This window comes from Apodemus sylvaticus, chromosome 13, assembly GCF_947179515.1.
Source record: "Apodemus sylvaticus chromosome 13, mApoSyl1.1, whole genome shotgun sequence".
Lineage (NCBI taxonomy): Eukaryota > Metazoa > Chordata > Mammalia > Rodentia > Muridae > Apodemus > Apodemus sylvaticus.
The window spans coordinates 32,645,878-32,672,607 of record NC_067484.1 but is presented as its reverse complement, the minus strand read 5'-3'; the positions used below and the strand labels follow the sequence as shown (position 1 = coordinate 32,672,607).

The following is a 26,730-nucleotide window of genomic DNA, read 5'->3' as shown; positions in this document are numbered from 1 at the left end:
AGTGAATTTTAAAAGTCTGGTGAAATAGAATATTCTGGTTGTTGTTTTATTTTGTTTCTTTCTAGTTTATTCTAGATTGCCGTAACGTGCTTTTGAAAACTGAGAACTGGTGCATGGGTCTAGCCTTTTGATATTGTGGAGTCACTCTGAACAGCACTTAGGATAAGGAACTGTGTTCCCAACTGACAACAGAGATGTCACTGTCTCAGATTCACAGATAGGTAAACCAAGGCCTAAATCATTCAAGGGTTCATTTGAAGTCTAGGTCTACCACTGCTCAATGAACAAAGTTCAGTAGGTGACTCTGAGGAAAGCAAAGACCCTCAGCCCCCCCCCTTCCTCTTCAATAAACAAGCAATAAACCATCCATTCTCAGACCTGGGAAGGGCAGCAGTCAAATAGGAATGAAAAAACAAAAGCTTCTTGTCCTTATCTATGTCCCCTGAATTTCTGAGTCTTACGGGTTTTTTGTTGTTGTTTGTTTGTTTGTTTGGTAGTGTTTTGAAAGAGAATGCCCCCCCCCCCATAGGTTTATATGTTGAATACTTGGTATCCAGTTGGTGCGTTTGGGAAGGATCAGGAGGTGGGGCCTTGTTGGCGGAGCCACGTCACCAAGGGCCAGCTTTGAGGTTTCACAAGGACCTTACCATCTCCGGTTAGCCTCGTGCTTATGGATCAAGATGTGAGTTCTCAGTTACTCTCCAGCACCGTGCCAACCTGCTGCCCTGTCAGAACGGTCATGACTCTAATCTTCTGTAAGCCCCAAATAAACTCTTTCTCTTATAGGTTGCCTTTACAATGGTTTCTTATCACATCAATAGAAAAGTAACTAAGAAAGCAATCATCTACTAAATGGCAGAAAACAGGATGGTCAAGTTCACACACCCTGGCTTCCAGTACTACACTTCCACTACAGCGGTGCCTCACGTGGACAGGACGAGCCAATCACCTCCTACGTTGTATGGTTGAGCCAATAGTTGAAAGTGGGCTTTCCCCACGCAAAAGATGTTTATCTTTCAGGCCTATTGAACTCATTTTCTACTCTTGTAAATAAAATATCTGACAATCGCAACTTAAGAGAATGATTTACCTCACAGTTTAAGGGGAATGGTCTTCCACAGTGAGGAAAGCAAGGCTCCTTGGCATTGGAGAGCTTGACCAGAAGTAGAGCTAGCTCAAACCCTCAAGCCTCACCTCCTAAATCTGACAGACAGTTAGCTTTCATGCCTGTAATGATCCTCTCAAAAGAATGTCAGAGTCTGGAATCAAGTATTCAAGAGCCAGTGGGGAACATTCCACACTCAAACTATAATGATTTTTCAAGTTTGAAAAACTCAGTAGCTGTCTGAGGAATAGAAATCTCTGTCTCGGAGTCAGACGTCCAAATTCCCTTTGCCTGAATATCTCTCTCCCTGTTGCTATGTAACTTCCCTCTTTTCCTTTTCACCCTTTCCTGTCTCTTCCCTCTTGCCTTTTCTCCTCCCCTCTTGTAGGTGCCGTGTATGGGGTCTTGCTATGTAGCCCAGGGCTGGACAAACATAAACTATGATTATTCTGCTCCAGCCTTCCTTGTGTGAGATCACAAGTGCGGGTCATCATGCCTGACCTGTCCCTTTAAAGGTAGAGGAAAAATCTCCTCCACCTTAGCTTCATCCCTCACAAAGCGCTCCGATGAGGTGGGCCTCCTCAGATAGGTGACAGCTCTCTGTTTATGAGCTGGGTGTCTGCCCGCCTTGTCACATTTTCTTCACCTCCTCCCTGCCCTCTCAGTTCCCCTGTCCCAGGCTCTGGCACAATTTGAGGCATTGCTTCAATCCTGGTCTCCCACAGTCTGCCTGCTCACCTCATCCTACTTCATCTATCTGAAGCTGGGCCTGGAAATTTGTGACTGGAAACCGGGTTTTATGAACCAGAACTGTGGGACAGACAGACAATAAGCAGGAAAGAGGCTGAGTCTGTGAGGTGCTAGAGGGTCCAATGTTGGGGTTTGCTGGAACATTCTGTTGTTGCTATGGAATATGTGCTCCTTAGGTAGGAAATTTCCAGGTGTGTAAATAGTCTGATGCCAACACAGAGTCAGTTAAGGAAGAGCCTGCTTATCATGGGACCCAAAAGACAGCAGGAGTTTTTATGTTGGCAAACCCAAGCTTGGAGGGAGGACTCGACACTAAGAAGCTCTTCACCGGGTCATACGGTCTGGTGACAAGAGGACTGCTTGGGTGCCTGGCACATGAGCTCTAGGAACTGTTGGAGAACGAGTGTATCCATACAGTTATGCTAATTAGACACAGAGATAGATGCACACATTCATGATGCGGACCACACTGAATTTAGCTTTCCATGCATCCTTTTCTTGGCTGAGCTGTATTTTCAACATCTATGGGCCTGTATTTTCTTACTTAAATACTACCTACTGTAGAAAATAAACGTGCTTGCTATTCTTTTACACCAAAAATGTATTAAGTGCTCCATGTGTGGATTTTTTATACTTGGTATAAGACTAGTAAAAGATTTTTATGAAAGTTTTAACAAAAGACAAAGTAAGCTTTCTTTGACTATACAATCTATATTTCACTGGAAATTCCCAGCATGGAATGTAAAGATGATTAATATTATTTATGACCATAGAAAAATATATTTTTTGGGGGGTTTTTTGAGACAGGGTTTCTCTGTGTAGCCCTGGATGTCCTGGAACTCACTCTGAAGACCAGGCTGACCTCAAACTCAGAAATCTGCCTACCTCTGCCTCTCAAATGCTGGGATTAAAGGCATGTGCCACCACCGCCCAGCAAAAAATATTTTTTCTGCAGATCAATATATTAAATATAAGCAATATATTGAGGGCTGGAGAGATGGCTCCGTGGTTAAGAGCACTGATTGGTCTTCCAGAGGTCCTGAGTTCAAATCCCAGCGACTACATGGTGGCTCACAACCATCTGGTTTTTGGGGTTTTTTTTGTTTTTGTTTTTGTTTTTTTTTTGGATTTTTTGGTTTTTTCAAGACAAGGTTTTTCTGTGTAGCCCTGGCTGTCCTGGAACTCACTCTGTAGACCAGGCTGGCCTCGAACTCAGAAGTCCGCCTGCCTCTGCCTCCCAGAGTGCTGGGATTACAGGCGTGTGCCACTACCACCCGGCCGCTCACAACCATCTGTAATGAGATCTGTTGCCCTCTTCTGGTGTGTCTGAAGACAGCTATAGTGTACTTATATATAATAAATTAATAAATCTTTAAAAAAATATTGAATGTAATGTTCTAGTTATATTTCTAATGAATTCTCAATTTAAGAAAGTTAACCAGAGCAAATGTGCTATATGTCAACAGCCTGCTTCTCTGAATATTTAATTAAACAGAAGATAAAATTTGAGTATCATGTAATTGAAAATGTAGTCTTATTCTAAATCGGTGAAAATTGGAGTAGAAACAAGGCATAAAATCGGAACCTGGGCCCAATAGTACAGGTCTACAATCCCAGAGGCCTCGGAGGCAGGGTCAGCCCAAGGCCCACTTGCCTACAGAGTAAGTTCAAGGTTAGCTAGGATAGCTCATGAAATCCTAAAAAAGTCATAAGAAAACTTGATACTTGGTAACCTAATTAAAAAAATAAAATTTAGCAAGGACCCCATCTGTGGGTAGATAAAAGGCTTCCGGAGTCATGTGTCTAGTTTCATTTCTGCCGATGTGATAAATATCCACACACAAGCAAAAGCAGCTTAGGGGGAAAGGAGGCTGTTTGGCTTACAAGTCTAGGGTATCGGCCATCATTTAAAGAAGGCAAGGGGGGAATTCAAGACAGATACTCACATTGCATCCAAGAGCAGAGAGAGGCTGGGTGCATGCAAGAGAAGCACTCAGCTCGTTCTCTTGTAGAAAGCTACAGGATTCCTACAGAGTCTAGGACTCCCAAACTAAGAGTTGCTGAAACCCCCTCCCAGGAAAAGGCCTAAGGAACATCGACTCCTCTCCTAAGGACCCAACAATAAACCAAGGCACAATTCCACCAAAGTTCACTCTGGGAACCAACGCATTTATTGGGCTTCCTTACAAGTTGTAGGTGAGGGGCTACTTAGAACACTCTAGATACCCAGCAAAGATAAGGATGTTCCTTGTCCTTTTACATCTAAATCCTCTGGTCCCTCCCAGTGACCCCTCCAACCTCCAGGATCACATGCAGTTAGAGCCATATTGTATCCAATGGGAAGGGAGGCTGGATACTCGGGCGAGGGTTCTTACCATCTCCTTCCCACAGTCAACAAGCCCAGCTATGATGATCTTTGGTAAGCAGGTCCACCTGGACTCCTGAAGATGGCTGAAGTTTGGTTCAGAAGATAGTCCTGTATAGTGCCAGGTAATGACTGCCATCCATTTTCACACTGAGTTTTCCCATATAAACTAAGACAGTTACAACAATTAGCACACTCTGGCTAATCTGATCTAGACAGTCCCTTACTGAAACTCTCTTCTCAGCTGATCCTAGATTGTGGCAACTTGACAAACTAACCACCACATCACAGGCCATTACACGCAAATACCAGAACCAGTGGTGGATTACGTCCACCACCAAGAGTTGTTGGTCAGGAAGGCACCCGAGTTCCCCCAAAACATTACAGGCAATTCCCCTCTGAGATTGGCTTCCCATCAGAACTAGACTATAAGGCCCTACTGCTGAAGGTTTCAGGACATAGATAAATTCAAGCTGTAACTAGGTTGACTAGCTCTTAAATTGCCGGAAGGTGCTCTGCAGACTGCTGGGGAAGGATTGTCGTCAACACTCTGATTTAGCTGTGAACACTCTGTGCATTAAACCAACTGACTGTGCACAATGTGCCCACTGGTGCAGTAACGGCAGATCTGTCAAGGGATGAGTACTTTCTAGTTGTCACTGAGACCTGTTCCAGATGAAAAAAATTCACATCTCATGCTGCAAACCTGCCCCAAACCCCATGGCTAAGAAGGTCATCTACCCTAGGGGTGCGAGTTGCAGCTGCTGCTTTGCTAAATGGATATTATGTTCCCAGCAAATTGTCTTTTAAGTGATTATATGTCTATCCCTGTGGGTTCGTGCTGCTCTCAGCTTTAGTCAGAGAAGTTTCTTTTTCAGTGGAGAGTAGCAACTGCAGAGAGTCATGACTGATCAGTGTGCTGAAAATAAGGAACCTCTGAGAGTTCAACCATAAAGGGGACATCTATCTGACCACGCCCACGTCTTGGATAACATTGAGGGACAGGGGAGCAACAAAAGTTAAGGTCTGGAGGATAGGAGAGAGTGTTGTGGATGTCTTTCAAATATGATGTTGTAATTGTCTTTTTTAAAAAAATATATAATTCGTTTAATTTTATTTTTAAGTGCCTCGTTGTGAGGCTGTCAGATGCCTGGGAGCTGCACTTACAGACATTTGCCATGCAAATGCTGGAAGAGCAACCAGTGTTCTTAAATGCTGAGAGATCTCTCCAGGCCCACATTGCAGTCGTAAACTCACAACCACTGTGACTATCTGCACAAAGTCTGCACAAGATGTGGCCCATTGGGTCCTGTCATGGAGGAGGAAGGGGCTCGTGGGGCTGAGGATCTATAGGCAGTTGAGGATCGCTGGAGAAGAAGAGACACTGATTTAGCAGTGTGAGCTACTGGAGAGGTGGCCATGGTCCTGTAGACAGTGCACCTTGCTCCTAGTCATCGGCCACAGAGAAACAAGAAGACATAAAAGTAGAAGACAGACTAATTGGGAAGAGAAAGAGGATGAATAGGAGTTAGTGGGGATTGAATGCAATAAAAAAAATTCTGCACGAGTATGAAAATGTCCTATAACATCCATTTTGCATAACTAATATTTGATAACAAAACATTTTTTAAAAGAGTGATAGAAGACTAGGAATAGTTCAGTGGTGGATCACTTGCTTAGCTTGTGCAAGACCCTAGAATTGGTGCCCAGCACCATGGAGAGAGACCATGGTGGGGGTGGGGGGGGAGGGAGAGGAAGGGAAGGGAGAGGGAGAGGGGAGGGGACGGGAGGGAAGGGAGAGGGAGAGGGGAGGGGAAGGGAAGGGAGAGGGACAGGGGAGGGGAGGGGAGGGGAAGGGAAGGGAGAGGGAGAGGGGAGGGGAGGGGAAGGGAAGGGAGAGGGGAGGGGAGGGGAGGGGAAGGGAAGGGAGAGGGGAGGGGAGGGGAGGGAAGGGAGAGGGGAGGGGAGGGGAGGGGAGAGAAGGGGAAGAAGGAAAGAGTTCCAACAGAGTTCTGGTCAAGGGGCATCCTTTGTGTTTTGTGTCTTAGTGATTCACCGGTTGTTTTTGTATGTCTCTTAAATGGTGAGTCATGAGATTCTAAAAAGTAACAATGAAAATAAATTATAACTACTAAATTTTAGGAATAAGAGCCAAATCTCATACTTCATGAACAAAGAACATGTTTGTTTAAAAAAAAAAGATGACATTATACAATTTATGATATTTCTTCTTTACTACTCCAAAACACACTTTATGAACATGAGCTAATTAACCTTAAAAACTACCCTTATTATGATGGTGATCTTTATTCCTTATTGAGAGGATGGAAGATTATGTGATTAAATTATATGTTTCATTGGGTTCCAAGGGTCTTGGTGCTAGTGTTCAATTTTAGCTAATCATTATAACATGTGGGTTAGAAAAAAATATTAGATAACCTTTTATGGCCAATTATTCACTTCAGAACAGTCTGGTCATAAAAAGAATTTTCTTCTCTTAATAAACTCCTGTTGTCATGGAAATGTTTCAGTTCCCTCTGTCCTCCAATTGGCTGCCTCAGAACAGCCATAAACAAGCAGATTAGCTGTGGCCCAAAAAAAGTCTTTCACAATGGCTGTAAGGTTCCTAACAGATTCTATTACAGCTTGGCCAAAGTCCATCTCTCAGGCTAAGGACCACAGGGTGAAGAACTGCTACCTGGTCTGTGGGACAATGGGTGCTTATCCCAACCTGCATAACACTCTCCCCTTTCTAAGCCACACACAACAAATCCACTACTGTTTACTGTGCAGAGATCCTAGTTTATCTTGATCAGCTAAAGAGCACGACATTCTCTTTACCAGGAATGCCACACTATCTCTCAGAACCTACTTTCCCCTAAAAATTTCAAAACAGCTGAGGTCTGCTGTTTGCTTTTCATTTGATGGATGTCCTTTGTCAACTGAGAGAGCCATTATTTCATCCAAGCTGGGAAATCAGCCTGATGTATGTATGATTTTATATTTACAAGAAAAGAAAATACTCTATTTAAATCACTTAATAGAAGACATCTGTGTCAGCCGGAGAGTGGTGGCGCACGCCTGTAATCCCAGCACTTGGGAGGCAGAGGCAGGCGGATTTTTGAGTTCGAGGCTAGCCTGGTCTACAGAGTGAGTTCCAGGACAGCCAGGGATATACAGAGAAACCCTGTCTCGGGAAGAAGAAGGAGGAGGGGGAGGAGAGGAGGAGGAGGAGGAGGAGAAGGAGAAGGAGGAGGAGGAGGAGAAGAAGAGCTCTGCGTCACATTCCATAATGTGGTTAGGCACATAGGTTCTAGATTATAAAATTATAAAATTTTACTCTGACGTGTCCTGTTACTTGTTTGTATTGCTGCGGCAACACAATATCTGACAGAAGCAATGAAAGTGTTATAGGGTATCCGTCAGAGAAGGTTGCTGTGACCTAGTGTAAAATCAATAGAAAGTCCTTATTAGTTGGATGTCTAGGTATCCTGGGTATCCAGGATCCAAGAATAACCCTGAATCTTTCTCACTCCCACAGGTGCGTGCACATATCCAGGACCCCCTCTGCTAACTCATTCTTCCTGTATTTCTTCTCTCAAGAATGACAATCACCTGCTCAGTGGACACCCACTGAACTGGGAGCTGTCTATTACAATTCTTTGTCCCTCCCTCTAATGTCAACTGCACCCTCTTCTTGTGAACCTGACTCCCAGATTCCTTTTCAAAGGTATCTCTGCTTCTGTTTCTGCATCACTGTCTTAGGTCAAGTCTTTATCTGGTTTATTCTAAGAACGTGGTTTCGGGGGACAGGCAAGCATAGGGATAGCTTAGTAACCAGGCTCCTGCTTGGCTTGAGCTACATGTACATTGCCTTTCCTGAGCAATGAAATTAGCAACCTAGTATTCTACCTGCACTAAACTGCACACAAGCACACAAGCACACACACACACACACATGCATACACACATGGAGGGAGAGACAGACAGACAGACAAACAGACAGGCAGACAGACATGCATGCACACACATGCATGCAAGGAAGCACACGCACATACAAGTAAATGCACATACACACACAGAGACAGACAGACATAGAGACACAAAGACACAGAGAGAGACAGAGAGAGAATCTTCCCTAAACAAAATTTATCTGGTCTCTCTGACCTATAGCTCCCTAGGAAACCTTAGTAATCCTTGCCCACTTTGTAGCCAAGTATACCCCAGAACATAGCCAGGTACTATGAGCAGTGGTCTTGGCCTAGTGTATTTTCTGTTGCTGTGACCAAAACCAACTTCATGGTTTATTCCATGTTACATTTCTAAGGTTAAAATATAATACATGGAAGTCAGGATAGGAACTCAAGGAAGAAACCTGGAGACAGAGAACATAGAGGAGCACTAATTACTGGCTTGGTTTCTGACTCACGCACATTTCTTCTATGGCCTAGGCCTACCTGTTAAAGATGGCACCACAACCCCCAAAGTGGGCTGGCCCTTTGTACATCAGTCAACCATCAAGAGAATGCTTCCACAGACATGTTCACAAGAGGATTTGATTGATAAAGGCAATTCTTCAACTGAGATTCCCTCTTCCTAGGTATGGCAAGTTAACAACCAAGAAGAGTCAAGTTGACAACCAATTCACCCTCTACTGGTTTTGGATGTGTGCGCAGTTAGGCAAACTGTCTTTTGCATGAATATGTAAAGGAAACTCCTATTTATAATCTTATGCTTATGCACGATTGAGCATGCATACCATCTTAAAATAAGATGCTTCTTCTGAAAGGATGTGTGTGGTGGACACAGGCTTACATTACTAAATCCCATCAATAAAAACAGACAGCCATCCACATAACACTTGTATCAGTCATCTCTACCTTCTCATTGGCCAACAAAAACCCTAGGCAGACACTTCTGAAAGGTCCTCTTCTCTCTTGCACTTTCAGATTGCTTCTGAATAATGCCCTTTGTGGCTTTACTGTTTGCACACACTTCAGTTCTTTGACTAAGAAGCCAAGAACCTGAGAACACCAACTAGACTGCACTCACCTATAACAGCCTCACTGCCTCTACTGATGAACATTGCTGCTTCGATTAACTTTACTTTTCTTTTTTCTTTTGGTTTTTAAGACAGGGTTTCTCTGTATAGCCCTGGCTGTCCTGGAACTCACTCTGTAGAGCAGGCTGCCCTCGAAATCAGAAATTCACCTGCCTCTGCCTCCCAAGTGCTGGGATTAAAGGCGTGCGCCACCACTGCTTGGCCTACCTTTCTTGTTATATCAAAACACCTTATGGTGACGACGTGAGGGATGGAAGGTTTGCTTTGGCTTGTGGTTTCAGAGAGATTTTACTTCAATATGCAGGGACGGTAGGCGGGAAGAGTGGCTCTGTCCTGAGGACAAGACTACATGGCAGAGTCTTTTCTTATTGTGGGAGTGTAGGAAGTGGAGAGCAAAGAAAAGGTGGTTGTAGTCTTCACTTGATCTTATCCAAAAGGCTGAGAAGCAATGATTATATTCTTCAAAGGTCCATCCCCAGGGTTCCACTTCACCCAGCCAGTCCACACCTCTTATATTAGAGCTTTCTAAAGGCACAGAACTGATAGAATGAATACATATCTATCAAGAGGGGATTGACTTTTGTTTGTTTGTTTGTTTTGGATTTTTGTTTTTTTCAAGACAGGGTTTCTCTGGATAGCCCTGGCTGTCCTGGAACTCACTCTGTAGACCAGGCTGGCCTCAAACTCAGAAATCTGCCTGCCTCTGCCTCCCAGAATGCTGGGATTACAGGCATGTGCCACCACCGCCCGGCAGGATTGACTCTTGATATAAGAGTGACTTATGAGAGTGTGGTCTGATTAGTCCAACAAAGGCTGTCTTCTAATAGAAAGGCCAAGAATCAGTCTATAAGACCATATCTCAGGAGTCCTAATCTGGTGCTGAACTCCCAGGGGATTCCTAGAGAGCTGTTAGTCATCAGTCTATATTAGAATCCCAAAAAAGTTAGTTCTAACACCAGCGAAGGTGATTCAGCAACAGCATGATCCTATGAGGGAAGGCAAGCAGGCAAAAAATAAAAGCTTCCTTCTTCCACCAGAAGGTGTGGCCCAGATTTAGGATGGGTCTCCCACCTTTAATGATCCAATCAAGAAAATTCCTCACAGCTATGCCCAGCTGCTTAGATTTTAATTGATCCAGAAGCACAGACGTTGACAACCAAGGGTAACCATCTCAAGCCCAGCACTTGTCAATCTGTCAATCATGTCTACATTGCTTTACATCACGCTTCATTTCCAAACCAGATGAAAACAATAAGTGGGCCGTAATTCTGCCTAACATGATATAACTATCCCATGTCAAGCTGAAAATGCTTTATATATTTTAGAATAGGTAGCAACGTCCCTTGAGGATTACTTAGTCTTTGAGTGTCTCATAACCAAAATGTATTATCTTAATCTATATTACATGACATGATAGAGAAATAGAGAAAAGAACGTATAACTGACTGCTTAATGTGTGTGTATGTAGCCACATTCTCAACAAAATTGTACAGAAGCATGTAGGCCTGTTATAATCTTGGTTTCTGCCACTAGTCACAAGGCCTTAGCTAGTAATTATAATTACCTTCCTCTACCGCCCATTCTGTATTCCCCACATTCTCAGCAAGCATCTAAGCAAGTCTTAGTTCGTTTCCTAGAGGAGTGATCCATACCTGCTTTCTTGAAGGATCTGAGCCCTTTGCCATCCTGCTTGAACTGGATTTCTGTAGTTTCTCATTGACTTTCATCATAAGATACCATAACACAATAGGATCTCTTAGTGTCCTGGCACAATTTTCTTTACCACCATTGTGGAAAAGCAATCTAATTCTTCCTGGTAGTCTATATCGCACACATGCACACATGCACATGTACACATACACACCAACACTGCTATTTTCCTTATTCTGTTGTTTTAAGGCAGTGGTTCTTACCCTTCCTAATGCTGACCCCTTAATACAGTTCCTCATATTGTGGTGACCCCCAACCATAAAGCTACTTTGGCTATTACTTCATAACTGTAATTTTGCTAGTGTTATGAATCATGATGTAACTATCTGTTTTGTAAAGGTCTTAGGTTACCCTGTGAAAAAATCATCTGACCCCCATGGGGGCTGCCACCCATAAGGTGAGATTCCCTGGTTTAAGGGAATCTGAAGCCTAATGTGGCCAGAGGGAAGTCTGAGCTTCCAGTTCAAGGGAATGATTCTTTTGTCCCACTGTCTGGAACCAAAACTTCTAGGTCAGCAGAACTTAAGATCTTGGGAACAGGAACCAAAAATTTTCCTTGTGAGTCACTAGGAGAGATAATGAGTGGAACCATTCCTATTTCTACATCCTTGATTTCTGGACCTGCGAATTCTTCCTATTGCAGAAACTACACAGATTCAAAGTAGATACTTCCTTCTAGAGAACCCTCCCCCAGCTCCTCCCCCACAGGTTACCGCCACCTAACTATTGAAATAACTGTGTCTTCAAAAGGCCATCCCACCGTTCCACCAAGCCAGCTGTTTCAGAATGGCGGGGATTGTGGAAAGGGCTGTGGATTCCTTGATCATGAGAGCCCATAGTCTCATTTTTCTAGCTGTGAGCTGAGGTTTTTGGTCAGAAATAATGCTGTGTAGAATATCATGACAGTAGATAAGGCATTCTGTGCACAGATGGTAATGTTGGCAGAAGCATTATATGCAGGAAAGGCAACCCCATAACCAGAATACATATCTAATCCAGTTAAGAACAAAATGTTGCCCTTTCTATAAAAGATAGGATTTAGTGTAGTCAACCTGTCCTCAAGTTACTGGCGGTCACCCCTGGGACCAAGTGATCATCATATGAATCTCTTGGAGAATGTCAGACGCAAATGACAGCAAGGTGTCAGCCTACTTCCTACTGTCATGACTAAATAACTGAGAAGATCCTGTTAAGACGAGGAAAGTTTTCCTTGGACTCACAGTTTCAGAGATTTTTATCCTTGGCAAGATGCCTTTGCTGTTTAGAGGCAGAGTATCATTGTGGGGAACCAAGAAAGAGAGAGGAAAGGACCTGAGTCTGCAGAGCACTTCCCACGTGCCCACTGCCAGTGACCTAACTCCTGTTCACGAGGCTCCATTCTTCAAGACTCCCTATGTCTCGACAATGCCAAGGCCTCGGAGTCAATCTTCAATGCTTTGCCTATAGGTGGCATTTAAGATCCAAGCCAACTCGGACTGATGGTACACCCCTGTAATCTCAGTACTTGGGGGCTGAAGCAGGGGAATCACAGGCTCAATATCAAGCCTGGGCCATATAGCAAAATCGGTCTCATATTTAAAAAAGAATAAAAATAATAACATTGTGCTTAGAGGCAGAACATGACTTTTCCTATTTTTTTTTTTTTTCTCCTTCCACTCACAGGATGTTGGAAGTTTTAGTTACCAGTAACCTGGGCCCACAGTTAGAGTAAGTTTTCTAAACTCCAAGTCAGATTTTCTTTCTTTGACAGTGCTTTCTTAGAAGGAAGTGGTAAGGATGGCCCCAGTAACTCTAGACTCACAATATTACACTGTCTAGGAGGCCCCAAGTGGATCGGATGACCATCCCTGAACTAATCATGTTAGATAGTTGGGGAGGATTGGTTCCCTTTAAGCAAAGAGAAACTTGGCTTTTGATGGAGTGTCCAGAGCCATATTGGGGAGTCATACCATGGGAGGAACTTGACGTTGGCCAAGGACAATCCCTGGCTTCATAATAAGGCATAATAGGGAAGTAGGTTAAAGCAGGAATTTTTATCCTAGGGTGGAGAAGCTCAGTGAAGGTTAAGCTCAGGTGACCCACCCAGCTGCCGGAGCAGTGGATACAAGGACCTCCAGGAGAAGCTAGACAACTTCCACCGGAACTCAGCCCGGAGTCTGGGGGGAAGAGTTTGCCCAAACTGTTAAAAGGTCTGACCGCCATTAAAGTTTCGGCCTTGATCAGTAAAATATTGTCCTGGCCTTCTTTCTTTTCGCCCCTTCCCCATCCATCCCTCAGCTTCTGTTCCAGCAACCCAGTTCATAATAGCTGCAGGCAGCTATGGAATACAACAATGGAGTAGTGAAGCAAGGGTTATCTCGCTTTTCTTTTTATTTGTTTTAACCTATTTCTCGGCATTTCTATCATCTACCTTCATCCCTGCATAGAGCGTTGCCTTCTGTCTCTCATCATATTGCCTGTTCCACTTGGAGTTTGTTTGAAAGCAGGAGGGTGGGAGAGATATACTCAATGGATGGCATACTGAACTGAGAGAGATGTTGTACTCAATGGACTGTATACTGAATTGGGAGAGATGATGGATTCAATGGATGGTATACTGAACTCCCCGTGTCCTAGAGTGGCTACCACGCAGTCAGGTGGATTTAGACATTCATGACTGAAACTTATAAGGGAACTGGGATGAAGATGTATACGTCAGGATTGCTGGGGAAGACGTCACTAAAGTGAGAGGGCAGAAGGCAAAGGGAAAAGGTGGGTGCCTTGTAACGAGGTTCTCCGATCCCAGAGGATGGTGGAATCAGAGTGGGGCAAGAGGGATGGAGGGAATGGAGTCAGACAGTGACTGGAATGTGCACAGGCTGGGATCAGAGGGACCCTGTCAACTTGAACTGAACTGGGTGGAGGTACTGTAGGTTGGAGAATGGATACATTCCAGGTGTATGTAGTGAGGAGGAAGTGGCCATCAGAAACAGAAATGTAAAACACAGTGCTATAATCCTGTCATGCCAGCAGCACTCAGGAGACTGAAGGAGAAGGCACAGGAGTTCATACCAGCTTGGGTTAGGTAGGGAAACCTTGTCTCCAACAAACAAGAAAACAGAGGAGGAAGGGTGTGGGAGTAGGGTGGGAGACAAGAACTTGAGAGGTCTGGAGTCAGAGGAACACCCCCATATATATTCATTATGGTATCCCAGGAGCTAGGTGAGCAGAAAAGGGGTGGAGCTGAGACTGATGGTCGCTCAATGTGTGTGGAAAAGAGGTGCTTTGTGGTATTTAAAGCCCTGTTATAAATATCAAATAAAAGGGATAAATTTTTAATGTCTGGCAGTACCCACACCAAGTAACCAGAGCTTTAAAACATAGCAGATTTCTGATTTGTTAAAGGACCCGAGTCTGCATGACTGTGGGAAATTTCCATTGTCATAATAGTAGAGGCCTGTTTGTTCCATACTAATTGGAGGTGAGGCCTCTCCCAGCAGATTCAGGGGACCCTGTGGTGTAAGTGGCTATTTGCCAGCAGGGTTGCTGGGAATTGCCTATCACAAGGCCACTTCCCCTGGCTCAGTTTCAACTGTAGGAAGTAAAAGATTCTCCTAGTTCTGGCCAAAGACATTTGGTTTTAGGAGAAAAGAAAAAAAAAGAAGAAATGGCTTCTGTAAACACAGGTGCCAGCAACTGGCTTACAGCTCTGTGCTGGAATATGTAGAAAGTCTGCAGAGAACTCAGTACCCTGAGCAACCCACAGCCTCTCTTGGAAGACTGAAAGATGCTGGTGCATGCGTGTGTGTGTGTGTGTGTGTGTGTGTGTGTGTGTGTGTGAGAGAGAGAGAGAGAGACAGAGAGAGAGACAGAGAGAGAGAGAGACAGGGAGAGACAGAGATAGAGAGACAGAGACAGAGGGAGACAGAGACAGAGAGAGAGTGTGTATACAAAGCTGGCTGGAAACATCTCTGTGAATGTGAAGTCACAAAGTGCTTCCAAGGTCATTAGCTTCTTCTGGTAAGCAACATCCACTCATTCCACTCTGGTCTCCATTACAGCCACTCAAGGGAGTTCCCGTGAAGCCACACCAGGGAACCAGGGTTGGGCTATTTGGTAGGAAACAAAATGCCAGCCAACCAGGACTGATGGTTTTATCTTTGCAGTCCAGATTTTACATCTGATGGAGAGAGGCCAAGGTCACAAAACAGAAAGCAGCAAATGGTAGAGAGAGTAAAAAATGCTCACAAAACACAGCCGCTCCAGGGACTCTATGAGGGCTGGACGTGCTCACCTGCTTCCTTAGGAGGCCATTTCATTATATGTCTTATAGCATCATGTCACTAAAAATTGAGTTAGTGAAATAGAAAACCCAGAGCCAATTATCATATAATCTCCCATATTAATTAAATTTGAAACAGTGACTACTGATACAGATGCATCTTAAAAGTGCTAATCAATGTTTATATTAACCACCACACAGTGGGGTGGGGGTGGGGTGCACACATCTTGGGCCTCACACATTTTGTTTAGAATTCTGAAGATTAGATACCATCTTTACGCGTGGTCTCATTTGGGTAAGTCTGAGTGTGAGTGGCTTCCTTTTCCTTATGTGGTCTCCCCTTTCCTCAGCAGATTCATCTTCCTGTCACCTAGTTGCCTTCTCCATATCTCATGCGTAGTGGTGGACCAGTAACCCAGGCTAGGATTTCCATATGATAGACTAGTTTGCAAAGGACCCGTTCTTTCCATCTTCCTTCAACTTGACTGAAGTCTAACAAACAGATGCTCTATCAAGAGGACGAGAGTCCTTAGAGTAATTACTCTGTGAAAGTCCCAACCTTTGGAAGAAGCCAGGCTGAAACACGCTGCCAAGAGACAGAGCCCTCCCTGACCTGTACTTCTAGACATTGGCATACAAATAGTGCTCCAGTGTAAGCATGGCTCTGCCTGTTGATTTGTTTCCTTAACCTATTGTTGTAGGATTTTCCCTGTCCAATCATATTAGGGCAGTGGGAGGCCTGTGATTGGACAGGGAAAAGGGAGGCAGAACTAAGAGTTGAGGAGAGAGGGGCGCAGGAGGAGGTAGGAGACATGTACCTGCTGACATGTACCTGTGTGGTGATTTCCAGCCACAAGTAGCTATGATTTCACAAGGTTAGAAATATTGAAATAAAGCATTATCAACTGGCTCTGAAATGACTGTATTGGCATCTTGTAAACTGTGATTTTATTGATATATAAATCTGGTTGGTTAATTAAGCTTTAAGAATCTTGATTCTACCAGGTGACTGGGTATTGCCTTATGCAACCACGAGGTTGTCAGTTCCATTTAGTTACTAGAATGCAGGGCAATGGACTACATGGACTTATGGCTGAGGAAGAACTATGGGTTCCAGGGACAGGCAAACAAGAGCTAGAAACGCAGTGATCAGGCACATCGGGGGCTAGCAGGGAGAGTAGCTCTCTGAGAACATGCCAGTGTCTGCGGGAGCAGGAGAGTGTGATCTGACCCCGTGGAGAGTTGGCAAGTTCGTTTTATTTTTTAATATTTCCCGCAACAACACATCCTTGAAATTCCTCTGTATCAGTGCAGAGGGAATCTTCGTTCATTTTTATAGCTACATGGTGCTCCACTGGACAGATGTATCCGTGATAGCTTCTGCAGGGTCTCTACTGATGGCCATGTGGGATTGATTCCAATCTTTTGATGCCTGAAATGCATGTCTCACTTCCTATTTTGCAGTGCAGATAGTCTCAGAAGTGCATTTCTAGACTAAAGCACACAGCACAGTGATCTGCTAGGCACGGGCTCTCCACAGGGAACAGTGTGTCAAAGCCTTGGCTTCCTGTCTTCTAGCAGCTTCTCTGGTTGTCTTAGTCACTGTTCTGTTCCTGAGAAGAAGAGACACATCACCAAGGCAAATCTTACAAATCTTACCTGGGGGCTTGCTTATGGGTTCAGAGGTCAGTCCATTATCATCATAGTAGGGATCTGGCAACAAGCATGGTGCTGGAGAAGTACATCCTGGAGGGAGGGAGGGAGGGAAGGGGAGAGAGAGAGAGAGAGAGAGAGAGAGAGAGAGAGAGAGAGAGAGAGAATGGGCACCTGGGCTGCCTGCATGAGCTTTTGAAACCTCAAGCCCCACCCCCAATGACACACTTCCTCTAACAAGTCAACACCTCATGATACTTTCAAGGAGTGCCACTCCCTAGTTCCCTGGTGACTAAGCGTCCAAAAATATGAGCCCATGGGAACAATTCTATTCAAGCACCACAGTAGTCAATCCTTGGCTCTTTTCCTCTCCTGGGTTTTAATCCTGCTCTCCTTCGGAAGGTGAAGAAACTGCCCAGCGAGGTCTACAGTGCTCCCTTGACAGGACTGAGGGCCATCTTGACATCATCACCACAATGAAAGAAAAGTCCATAGAACCAGAAGACCTCCCACCTCCAAAGGAGCAAGGGTGGGCTGTAGGTGGCGAGCTCACGGGGTTACATTTGAGGCTGGAGAGGGGAAAGCTCTCTGAGAAAAACAGGACTCTTGTCTCCCACTATTAGCTGAAAGGTTGTTTTGTCCCAGTGGCTGCAAAGCCCTCTGGTGATAACAAGGCATTTCAAATATGTGAACCAAATAACTCCAGTGTGTCTTCCTCCCCTTTACTCCCACCCTACCTGTGCAGCAGAAAGCTATTTGACTTTGTCAGTGGCGTCTTAGGAACTGTTAGGTGAATCATTTAATTACTTTCCCTTGATCATTCTGCATTTAATAAAAATAATGTATGCAGAGAGCATACTGAAGCATATATATATATATATATATATAGAGAGAGAGAGAGAGAGAGAGAGTATATGTTTTTATTAGTAGATTAGTAACAGTCTTTTAAAAATGTATTTTTTTCAGGTTACTAAGGAAATTATACTGCCAGGCAATGGCGGCACACACCTTTAGTCCCAGCACTTGGGAGACAGAGGCAGGCAGATTTCTTTTTGTTGTTGTTGTTGTTTTTGTTTGTTTGTTTGTTTTTTTCGAGACAGGGTTTCTCTGTGTAGCCCTGGCTGTCCTGGAACTCACTTTGTAGACCAGGCTGGCCTCGAACTCAGAAATCCGCCTGCCTCTGCCTCCCAAGTGCTAGGATTAAAGGTGTGCATCACCACTACCCGGCGGCAGGCAGATTTCTGTTCGAGGCCAGCCTGGACTACAGAGTGAGTTCTGGGACAGCCAGGGCTATACAGAAAAACCCTGTCTCAAATAAATAAATAAATAAATAAATAAGAAAAAGAAAAACAACCCCCCCCAAAAAACTAATAATTGTTCAATTAAAACTCAGTTGCTGAGAATGGAAAATTAGACTCAATGAAACAGTTCTTTAATAAAGTGGGAGAGAGAGTTGAAGAATTCACTTGAAATTTAGCAAAGATAAGGAGGTAGAGTATGTGAAGGTAGCTGGGAGACAGGGAACAGAAAGATGCAATTAACTGAGTTCCAGAAAAGCAGAACCAAGAGAATGGGAGGTCTAAATGAAACCATACGAGCCAAGGATTCTCCAGGGGTTATGAAAGATTCAAATCCACTTAAGTGCAAGAGGTATGAGGCAAAGAAAAACAAAGTCCCAGGTGCAGAAATAATAGAGAGTTTGGAACACCAAGATCCTGAAGGCAGATATGGCAACCTAATTAGATCAAGAGCTGAGCATGTCATCTTCAACAATGGGAGCTTGACTTGTGAGGCACAGTCCAACCTGCTGAGACCCAGACATTCCACAAGGGCTTTGAATCTTGCATCATCTCATCTGATCTGTCAAGGAAGGGCCAGGGTAGATGTTTTCAGATGAATGAAGCTTGTGTTTATCTCTCTTGACTCTTTTACAAAGTAATTTGAAAGGACAAACTTCTGGAAAGGATGACCCTAGAGGAACATATACAAAGCAATAAGGAGCCTCGCAGCAAAGCACTGACAACAATATTGGCAAAGCTTTAAACACTGTGTAGTAATAATGTCCGATGTTGTAGTTAGAGAGGGTGGGTCAGTGGGGAGGACCGAAGCGGGGCTGGGGATGAAACTCTCTTACCTCGCTCTTGTGTGACTTCAGGTTTAATTACTCATCATCACAAATATAATTCAGAATGAAACTTAATAGCAATACTATATAAGGAATTTTTTAAAAATTAAAACAAAGAATAACCCAACAAGAGTGTTTTACCTAGGCAGGGCAGCACATGCATTTATTCCTAGAACTCAAACGCGATGGATGGCAGGTGGGTATCAGTGAGCTCAAGGGCAGCAAGGCTACATAATGAGGCCTGTCTCAAAAACATACAAACAGCCACTCGTGGTAACACACACCTTTGATCCCAGTGCTTGAGAGGCAGAGGTTGGTGGATTTCTGATTCAAAGCCAGCCCAGTCTACAGCCTGAGTTCCAAGACAGCCAGAATGACACAAAGAATCCCTAACCTGGAAAAACTAAAACCAAACCAACCAAACAAATAAAAACAAAACCCAGAGTTTTAAACTTTTTTTTTTTTTTTTTTTTGTATTTCGCAGAAGCAGGGATGTAACTCTGACTTATAACCTTAGGCACAGTGTCAGGTGCAACCCTCTAAAGAATAGAAATGCAGATTTGCTTGTCAACCAGGAGAAGAAACACAATAAGAAGGCAATGAAAAGAACACTAATTAATACAAACTTCCAGAAAAGAAGAAGAGTGGACAGTAATGTGGGGCAGGTGTATGTATCTTAGAAATGATGATTTTGAAGGAGGAAATGACTCACACAGTCAGTCAGAAGGCAGATGTTTTGTCAGTTGAACAAATAATCATACATCTAAATCTTGATATTTTATTATTTTTAGAGTGCCAGACTCTATATGTCTTCAAAATGTAATTTTGAAGGTCTTCATAAAAAATTTACACGGGTCTTCAAAATGTATTTCCTAAAACCTCATAAAGCCCTAGCTACTTTTATACAAAAGTAGATATCTGCAAGTCATGCATTGTTACTTACCTCTGTAACTGTCAGAAACCTGAAAGTTATTTTTCCATATAATCACAAACAGCTTAATATTTTGAGATCTGTCTGCCACTTAAGGAATGTTGCTAAGCTCCAGTGTGACACCAGCTTTTCCAAGTCTGTAGCCATTTTCAACATGTCTTCCTAGGAAACATAGCCACTGGGGAAAATCATTGTTAACTGATGAAACCTGTGTAAACTTGCGGTATTATATATCATTCTACACTATGGTTTTCCCAGATGGGATTAAGACTCACAGAATTCTACCAGACAACTCAATAACCTGCAAGCCGGCAGCTTAGCCTTAGCGTGTTGCCTGTTTTTGATAACCCTTCATATTTGAAGCTTGTGCTTGGGTAGCCTTCATTTTTGATGATTCCAGTGAAGATCATCTGCCAAACACTCCAAAAACAAAATTGCAACAGCTTTCAGAAGAGAAGCCACAGTTATTGCATGGTTTCTGAACAGACGTGAAACTGATGGGAAAGAACTGATTGCTATAGCTAATAATGCTGTGTAGTGTCTCATAGCTATCCTTATCCGCCAACCCCACCCATACAACCTGAGATCCCTAAGCAACGCGGATGGATATTCCAGACAAAAGGGTAGATGCTCGCAACCTAGCTACTCTACAAAAGATATATGTGTGTTTTCAATATATAGTTTCTTCTCAAGTGAAAAAAAAAGGGAATAAAAGCTATAAAAATGTACAAATGCAAAAATAAAACTCCACTCCAGGGGTCCCTAATCTTTGCTGTGTTTCAGAATCATCTGGAGAGCTTTAAAACCAACCCCAGTATTAATTACATGCCCGGGTTGGTGGATTCTCAGGTGTTTCTCTGTGTAGCAGTCTGGGAGCTGATGGCTTAGGATACTGATCTCAAGTTAACCTGCACGTGAGGCTCACCTGGGCTGCTAGGGTAACCACTGACACCTGTCCTCCTCCACTGACCCTATGAGAATGACCCACCCTTCCATCCATTTTTAAAGCTCCCCAGATTCCCCTTAATGTGGGGATCAACAAGACCACCAGCGGGGGAAAGCTGGTACTCAGCTGAAAAGGAGATGATAGTTTTAAGTGGGTACTTTTATGGCCTAAAGCTCTATATCTTTGGGTAGTCTATGTAACTAAAAAAAAAAAAAAAATCACAATTAAGTAAAACTCCTTTGGTTATTCACAATGCAAAAACTCATCTCTTCCTTAAAAGACGATAAAGCTTCCTTTATAGACCCATATAGTAATACATGTCCTGTTTGAGCCTGTCCACTGAACGGTGTTACAGATCGTAATTTCATAAACTGTCCGTAATAAATGACACATGGCACATTTCCTATGTGTGGTTCAATGTAAGCGTTTGCTGATTCGTTGATGCGCGCACTATATTGATCACAATCATGCCTCTCTACTAACATCCGCCCCTCAGAGAATATCAAGGGCATGACCCAGACTGTAGGTGGCACCGGCTGGGAGGGGAGTGGGGAGGGAGCAGGATGGTGAGAGGCTGGATGAGGCGGCTTGACAGCCCTCTGTGGTGTCTGGATGACTGTGCCTGCTGGGTGACTTTTCGTGGGGAGAGAGGAACAGATGTGTCTTCATCTCAGATAGGACACGATGAAACAGTTCCTCTGACGATATAGTTTAGGGAACCTGGGACTTTATTGAGATTACTCAAAGGAGTTTGGGTGACTCAAAGTCAGCGGTACCCTGGAAAAGCCCACCTATGCTACCAGAAGTTGACATCCCTAGGGCTCCCGGCCCTACTTCCAGGCACTGCTGGCCTTCCCTTCATCAATTTGCTGCTTCGGTGTAAGCCTTGTAGCTGTGGAGGAGAGCCTACCTCCAGCAGGGAATGTTTCAATTTGGAGAGAACAGCTGTTTAAGTCAGCCTCACCCCTAGAATGAAAAGGATACCTTTTCTTTTCTTTTTTTTTTCCTTTGAGAGATACTTTTTCTTTTTTCTTCTTTTTCTTGTTCTGTTTGTTTGTTTGTTTGTTTGTTTTTTGTTTCTTTGAGACATGGTTCCTCTGTGTAGTCCTGGCTGTCCTGGAACTTACTCTGTAGACCAGGCTGGCCTCGAACTCAGAAATCTGCCTGCCTCTGTCTCCCAAGTGCTGGGATTAAAGGCATATGCCACTACCGCTCAGCTGAGAGATACTTTTTCTTAAAATCTGTTTTATTTACGTGGATGTCTGCATGAACCGACACATACTTGTGAAGACAGAAGAGCTCATTAGATCCCTTGGATCTGGAGTTGCAGAAGGACAGACTTGTTACTGAATCATCTCTCAAGACCACCACCACCCCACCCACCCAACACAGTTTTCTTTCAGGAAATTTAAAGAGTCCATCACCCCGTTCCCCTTGCCTCATAACGCAAAATAAACTGCAAATTTGACAAAGGCCTGACTGCATAAAAAAGCCCAGGCCAGCAATCGTCTAAGACGTGTTCTTCCGCAATTTTTATTTCTCAGTAGAGATCTTGGGGCTCCTGTTATTTCTCAAACCCAGGACAAATGGCTGAGGTGCCCATTTAAAATATCAAAGTTGACCTGAGAGCCGGGTACTACTCCCAGCATTCCTCAGTCCTACCTGTTACAGGGTGTGGCTGGCACACCCTACTCCTTACCCTAAAGTTTTCCAGTCTGGAGGATGGGCTTCTCTTCCCCCAACTGCCCTTCCCTGCAGCCATTTTGGTTTCGGGTCTTCTCATCTACTGTCTTGGTCCTGGCTGACTGACTGGGCTGGAAGCTGCTCCCCTTGCTTTCTTCCCCTCTCTCAGGGTCCACTCTGGACTCTCCCAGATGTCCCTGCCTTTGGCTACTCTCTCTCTCTCTCTCTCTCTCTCACACACACACACACACACACTCACACACACATATGTGTGTGTGTGTGTGTGTGTGTGTGTGTGTATATATATATATATATGTATGTATATATAAACTTTTCCCACCATACTTAAGAGCAGTCCTCTTCCTCCCCCCCCTCCTTCCCTCCCGGTTTCATCCCCCTCCCCGCCCCTGTTTCCCTCCTCCTCCCTCCCCAACCCTGTTCGAGGCTTCTGAGCAGTGTGTTAATTCCGCCGGGCTGACTTCAAAGGGAAGTCTTTACATTTGGAAGCATTGCAGTGGAGGAAAGAGAGAGCTCAAGTTTGGGGCTAGTGCAACATCCTTCGTTTTGATTTGCAAGTGCACAGAAGGTACTCGGTCGTTAAGCTGGGACAGACAAGCTGAATCTGTTGATCTTGTGAGTTCTCTCTTCCTTCAGTGAAAATCCCAACCACCCAGACAATACCAGACACTCTAGTGCTATTTAAAGGCAAACAAAATGTTCTTCCTCTTTTCTTTTCTAATTTACCACTGCACTCAACATTTAAATTTAAGGAACAAACGGCTTCCTTTTTGTTTTTGTGACAGTGTCTTTCTGTACCGCTATGGTTGTCCTGAATTTACCATGCAGACCTAGCTGTTCCTCGAACTCACAAAGATCCTGTCTGGCTCTGCCTCCCCAGTGCTGGAATTAAAGGCACGCGCCGCCACGCCCGGCTCCTAGGAAAGACTTCTTGATAAAAGTAGAGTGACGAATTTCTCTTATTTAAAGTAGCCTGCTGCATTCCTGAACCTGGAAGGACTAAAAGAAGGGCTTGCTAGAGAAACTCCCTATCTGGAACGTGGGAAGATTCCTATGGTGGCTATTAAGACATCTCCATCGTTTGCATATGTAAAGGACAAACTTAAACTTGAATCTGGTATTTCACGCTGTGCCTCACAAAAAAAAAAAAAAAAAAAAAAAAAAAAAAAAAAAAAGCTTTTATCAAAGAACTAGGCAGCCGGTTTCAAGTGGGTGGGTGTGTACTCAGCGCGGGCGCGGAGTTGGTTTTGTTCCCAGCAGAGTTGACACCAGCAATGGCGACTCGCGGCCACACCGGGGCAGCCTTTCCTAGGCTGGCCGCCCGGCCAGAAAAATCGCTTGGGTGAGCTGAAGCTGTTAGCCAAGTCTGGCTTGCCCTAGCTGCCAAGAATGTAAAGGGGGTCTAGAAACAAGCATGGTCTCTCTCTTTTAGAGCTCCTGGAGACTCTGGGTTGGGAAGAGAAAAAAGAGAGAGAGATAAAAACGGACATAGTGGCTTTGTTGTTGTTTCACGGGGTCTTCATGGTCCCCCAAGGTCCAGTTTACCGGATCCCCAAGGCAGAGAGAAGCGGGGCAAGAGAAGGGTCAGCCCGGCAGGCCCAGCCCGCCAGGGCGCGCCCCAGTTCAGCGCTCTGCGTCGGGTGACCCGGGAGGCGCGGGGGTGGGGTGGGCGTGGGGAGAAACACCACAACCCCCGCGGCCCGCCCCCCAGCCCGGCCTGTGATTGGCTTGGGGGGCGCGAGTGCCCGCCCAGGCGAGCGGGAGGGTCCCCGTGGGCGCCGGGCGGCGCAGGCGGGGCGGGGAGAGCCGGCGGGCGGAGCAGGCGAGGGGCGGGCGCGCGGGTCCCGGGGATCGCCGAGCGGGCTTGGGGAGGCCGGGAGAGCCATCGGCGGGGGCGGGAGCCCGGCGGGCTCAGCGCAAAGCGGGGAGAGCTCCGGGCCAGCCGCCGTTCAGCGCGCTCTCGGAGCCGCCAGTCCGCGCGTCCCCGCAGCCTTCCGGGAGGAAGCGGCGCCGCGGCCGGGTGCAGCCTCACCTGCCGGCCCTTCCCGGCCGGGCAGCGCAGAAGGACAGAGGGTCGCGGCTCCGCGACGCACTTCAGCCGGTTGCAGCGTGTAAGACCCCGCGCGGGGCGCCGGCTCCATGGCGACCGGACTCGGGGAGCCTGTCTACGGACTTTCGGAAGAGGAGGTGAGTTCCTGCCCAGAGAGCTGTGCGGAGGGGACGGGGCCCACTCCGCTGTGAGCGTCCCCTGCCAGCAGGGGCTCCGGGATTCCGGGTGACCTCGAGCGGTCCCGGGCGGAGGGTAGCTTGGTCCTCCCTCTTCACCCGGGAGGTGCGCTTCTTCGCCCCGGGCTCTCGGGGTGGGCGGAGGCCGCGTGCGCCGCTGCCCCGCGGGTCTCTTTCCTCTGCAAGCTGCGTCTCTCCGGGCTCTTGGGCAACTTTTCTGGACCACGATCCTGCAGCCCGGAGTCCGTGACGTGTGTCACGTCTAGGTGGCTGCAGGGGTCTTTGCGTGGTGCAGGCGATCTGGGGGCTGCTGAGGAGCCCAGTGGTGTCTCCCCCTGGGACTTTTCTTGCTAATGGGCGCTCGGTAGCGGATGCGTACAGATCCAGGCGAGCGTGAGGGACACCCGGAGAGTTGCGTGCGGTCGCCCCTGGGTCTTGCAAAGTCTACAGCTGGGATTGTGCGTTCCATAGTCTCCTATTTTGGTGTGTGGAGGTGATCTGGGGAGGAGGCAGGTGCTGCAGGAAACTTAGAGGAAGCTTGCAGCCCTCCCGGCCTTTTCTCTCCGGTCCAGAAGATTCAAAGCCCAGCATCTCTGGGGTGGGTGGAGAGAAGAAAGCTCCATTGATCTATTTTATTAATAAAACGAATGAAATAAGCCACACCCCCCAAACGGTCGGTTTGACTGGAGAGGGCTTTGTTTTTAAAAACCTCACTCGCTCATCGCGGTCCCCACTCCCCCTTTTGAAAGGATCCTGCTAAATCACTGTTCAGCCCTCACTCGACCAGCCGTTCTCGACTCTTATTGGTGTGTTGCTCTGCCAAAAAGGGGGGTGGGAGGCCTGTCGCGGGCGCGGAGTGACAGGCAGGCTGGATGGAGCAGGTAGGAGTGGTTCGCCATCTGGCGGGGTGCGCGCCCAGGTCTGGTTCCCCTTTCGAGAGGTGAATTTACAACCCATGAGGCATTACTCAGCAGGGAGGTATTTCCTATCCTGGTTGTGCATTTCATGAAAAGTGGATGCCTGGAAATATGGGCTTTCTCGATTTCTCTTTCTTACCCTCCCTGCTTTCTTTCTGAGGTTCCCTCTTTCTCTGGTGATGGGGGTGGGGTTTAAAGAAAGTCTATTATCTGAGACAAGCCTTTGCTCTCTGCAGCTTCCCTAGTGGCGGGGTGTATGTGTGTGTGTGTGTGTGTGTGTATGTATTCTACGTAAGTGTGGAATGAAATGGGTATCTTGTGGAAGGCAGGGCGTGTAAGGGTTGATATTATTTTTCGATAGTTCGAGATAGGCTTACTGGGCTGCTTGTGATCAAAGAATGATCACAATGCTAGTAATGTGTGATGTGATTTTGATTATTTGCCATGCTCGTGTAGAATACATTGTGTGTGTGTGTGTGTGTGTGTGTGTGTGTGTGTGTGTGTGCCTGCCATTACCTGGAGATGGGTCAAAGTAGAATTGTTTTGTTTACCTAGGGGGATTCTCCCCCTAGCTCCTTATCTGGTGCTGGAGGGCAGTCAGATTTCTTGGAGGTGCTGAGATTCTGACAGTCTCTAAACAAAGGGCTTCCTGGGTGAGGTATCTAGGGAGATGAAAACAGCTGGGTTTCATCTTGGGTTCTCTTTAATTTTTTTTTTAAATAACATGACTATTTTTTAAAGTCACTTGAACGAAATATTTTGAGGCTGTTTTGGAAAATGCATCTGCATAAAGGAATCCTTTCCATCAGTCAGGGTTGTGTCTGTGCTTTGTGTACGATGGTAGCCTGTGTCAGAATCTACCTCGGGGCGTACCACTTTTTGTCTTGGAGAATCACTGTTAATCTTGACTGCTGTGGGGTGTGAAAGAGAAGAGCACGGACACACGGGGTGTGTGGGGGCTTGCCTGTGACTCCTCCC

At 45.5% G+C, this 26,730-nt stretch overlaps 1 protein-coding gene across 3 annotated transcripts in view; it reads left to right on the top strand.

The window, feature by feature from the left end:
* The first annotated feature begins 24,449 nt into the window (after positions 1 to 24,449).
* The window catches only part of Nedd4l (NEDD4 like E3 ubiquitin protein ligase), a 322,257-nt gene continuing 319,976 nt past the window's right edge, over positions 24,450 to 26,730 (top strand). For 2 of the 3 annotated variants that reach the window (XM_052201451.1, XM_052201449.1), the window contains exon 1: positions 24,451 to 24,796. In XM_052201451.1, coding sequence (XP_052057411.1) covers positions 24,749 to 24,796 — 48 coding nt within the window. In that variant the 5' untranslated portion in view covers positions 24,451 to 24,748. Of the gene's footprint in view, positions 24,797 to 26,730 lie in introns of all 3 variants that reach the window. The other variant, XM_052201459.1, reaches the window with a different exon arrangement.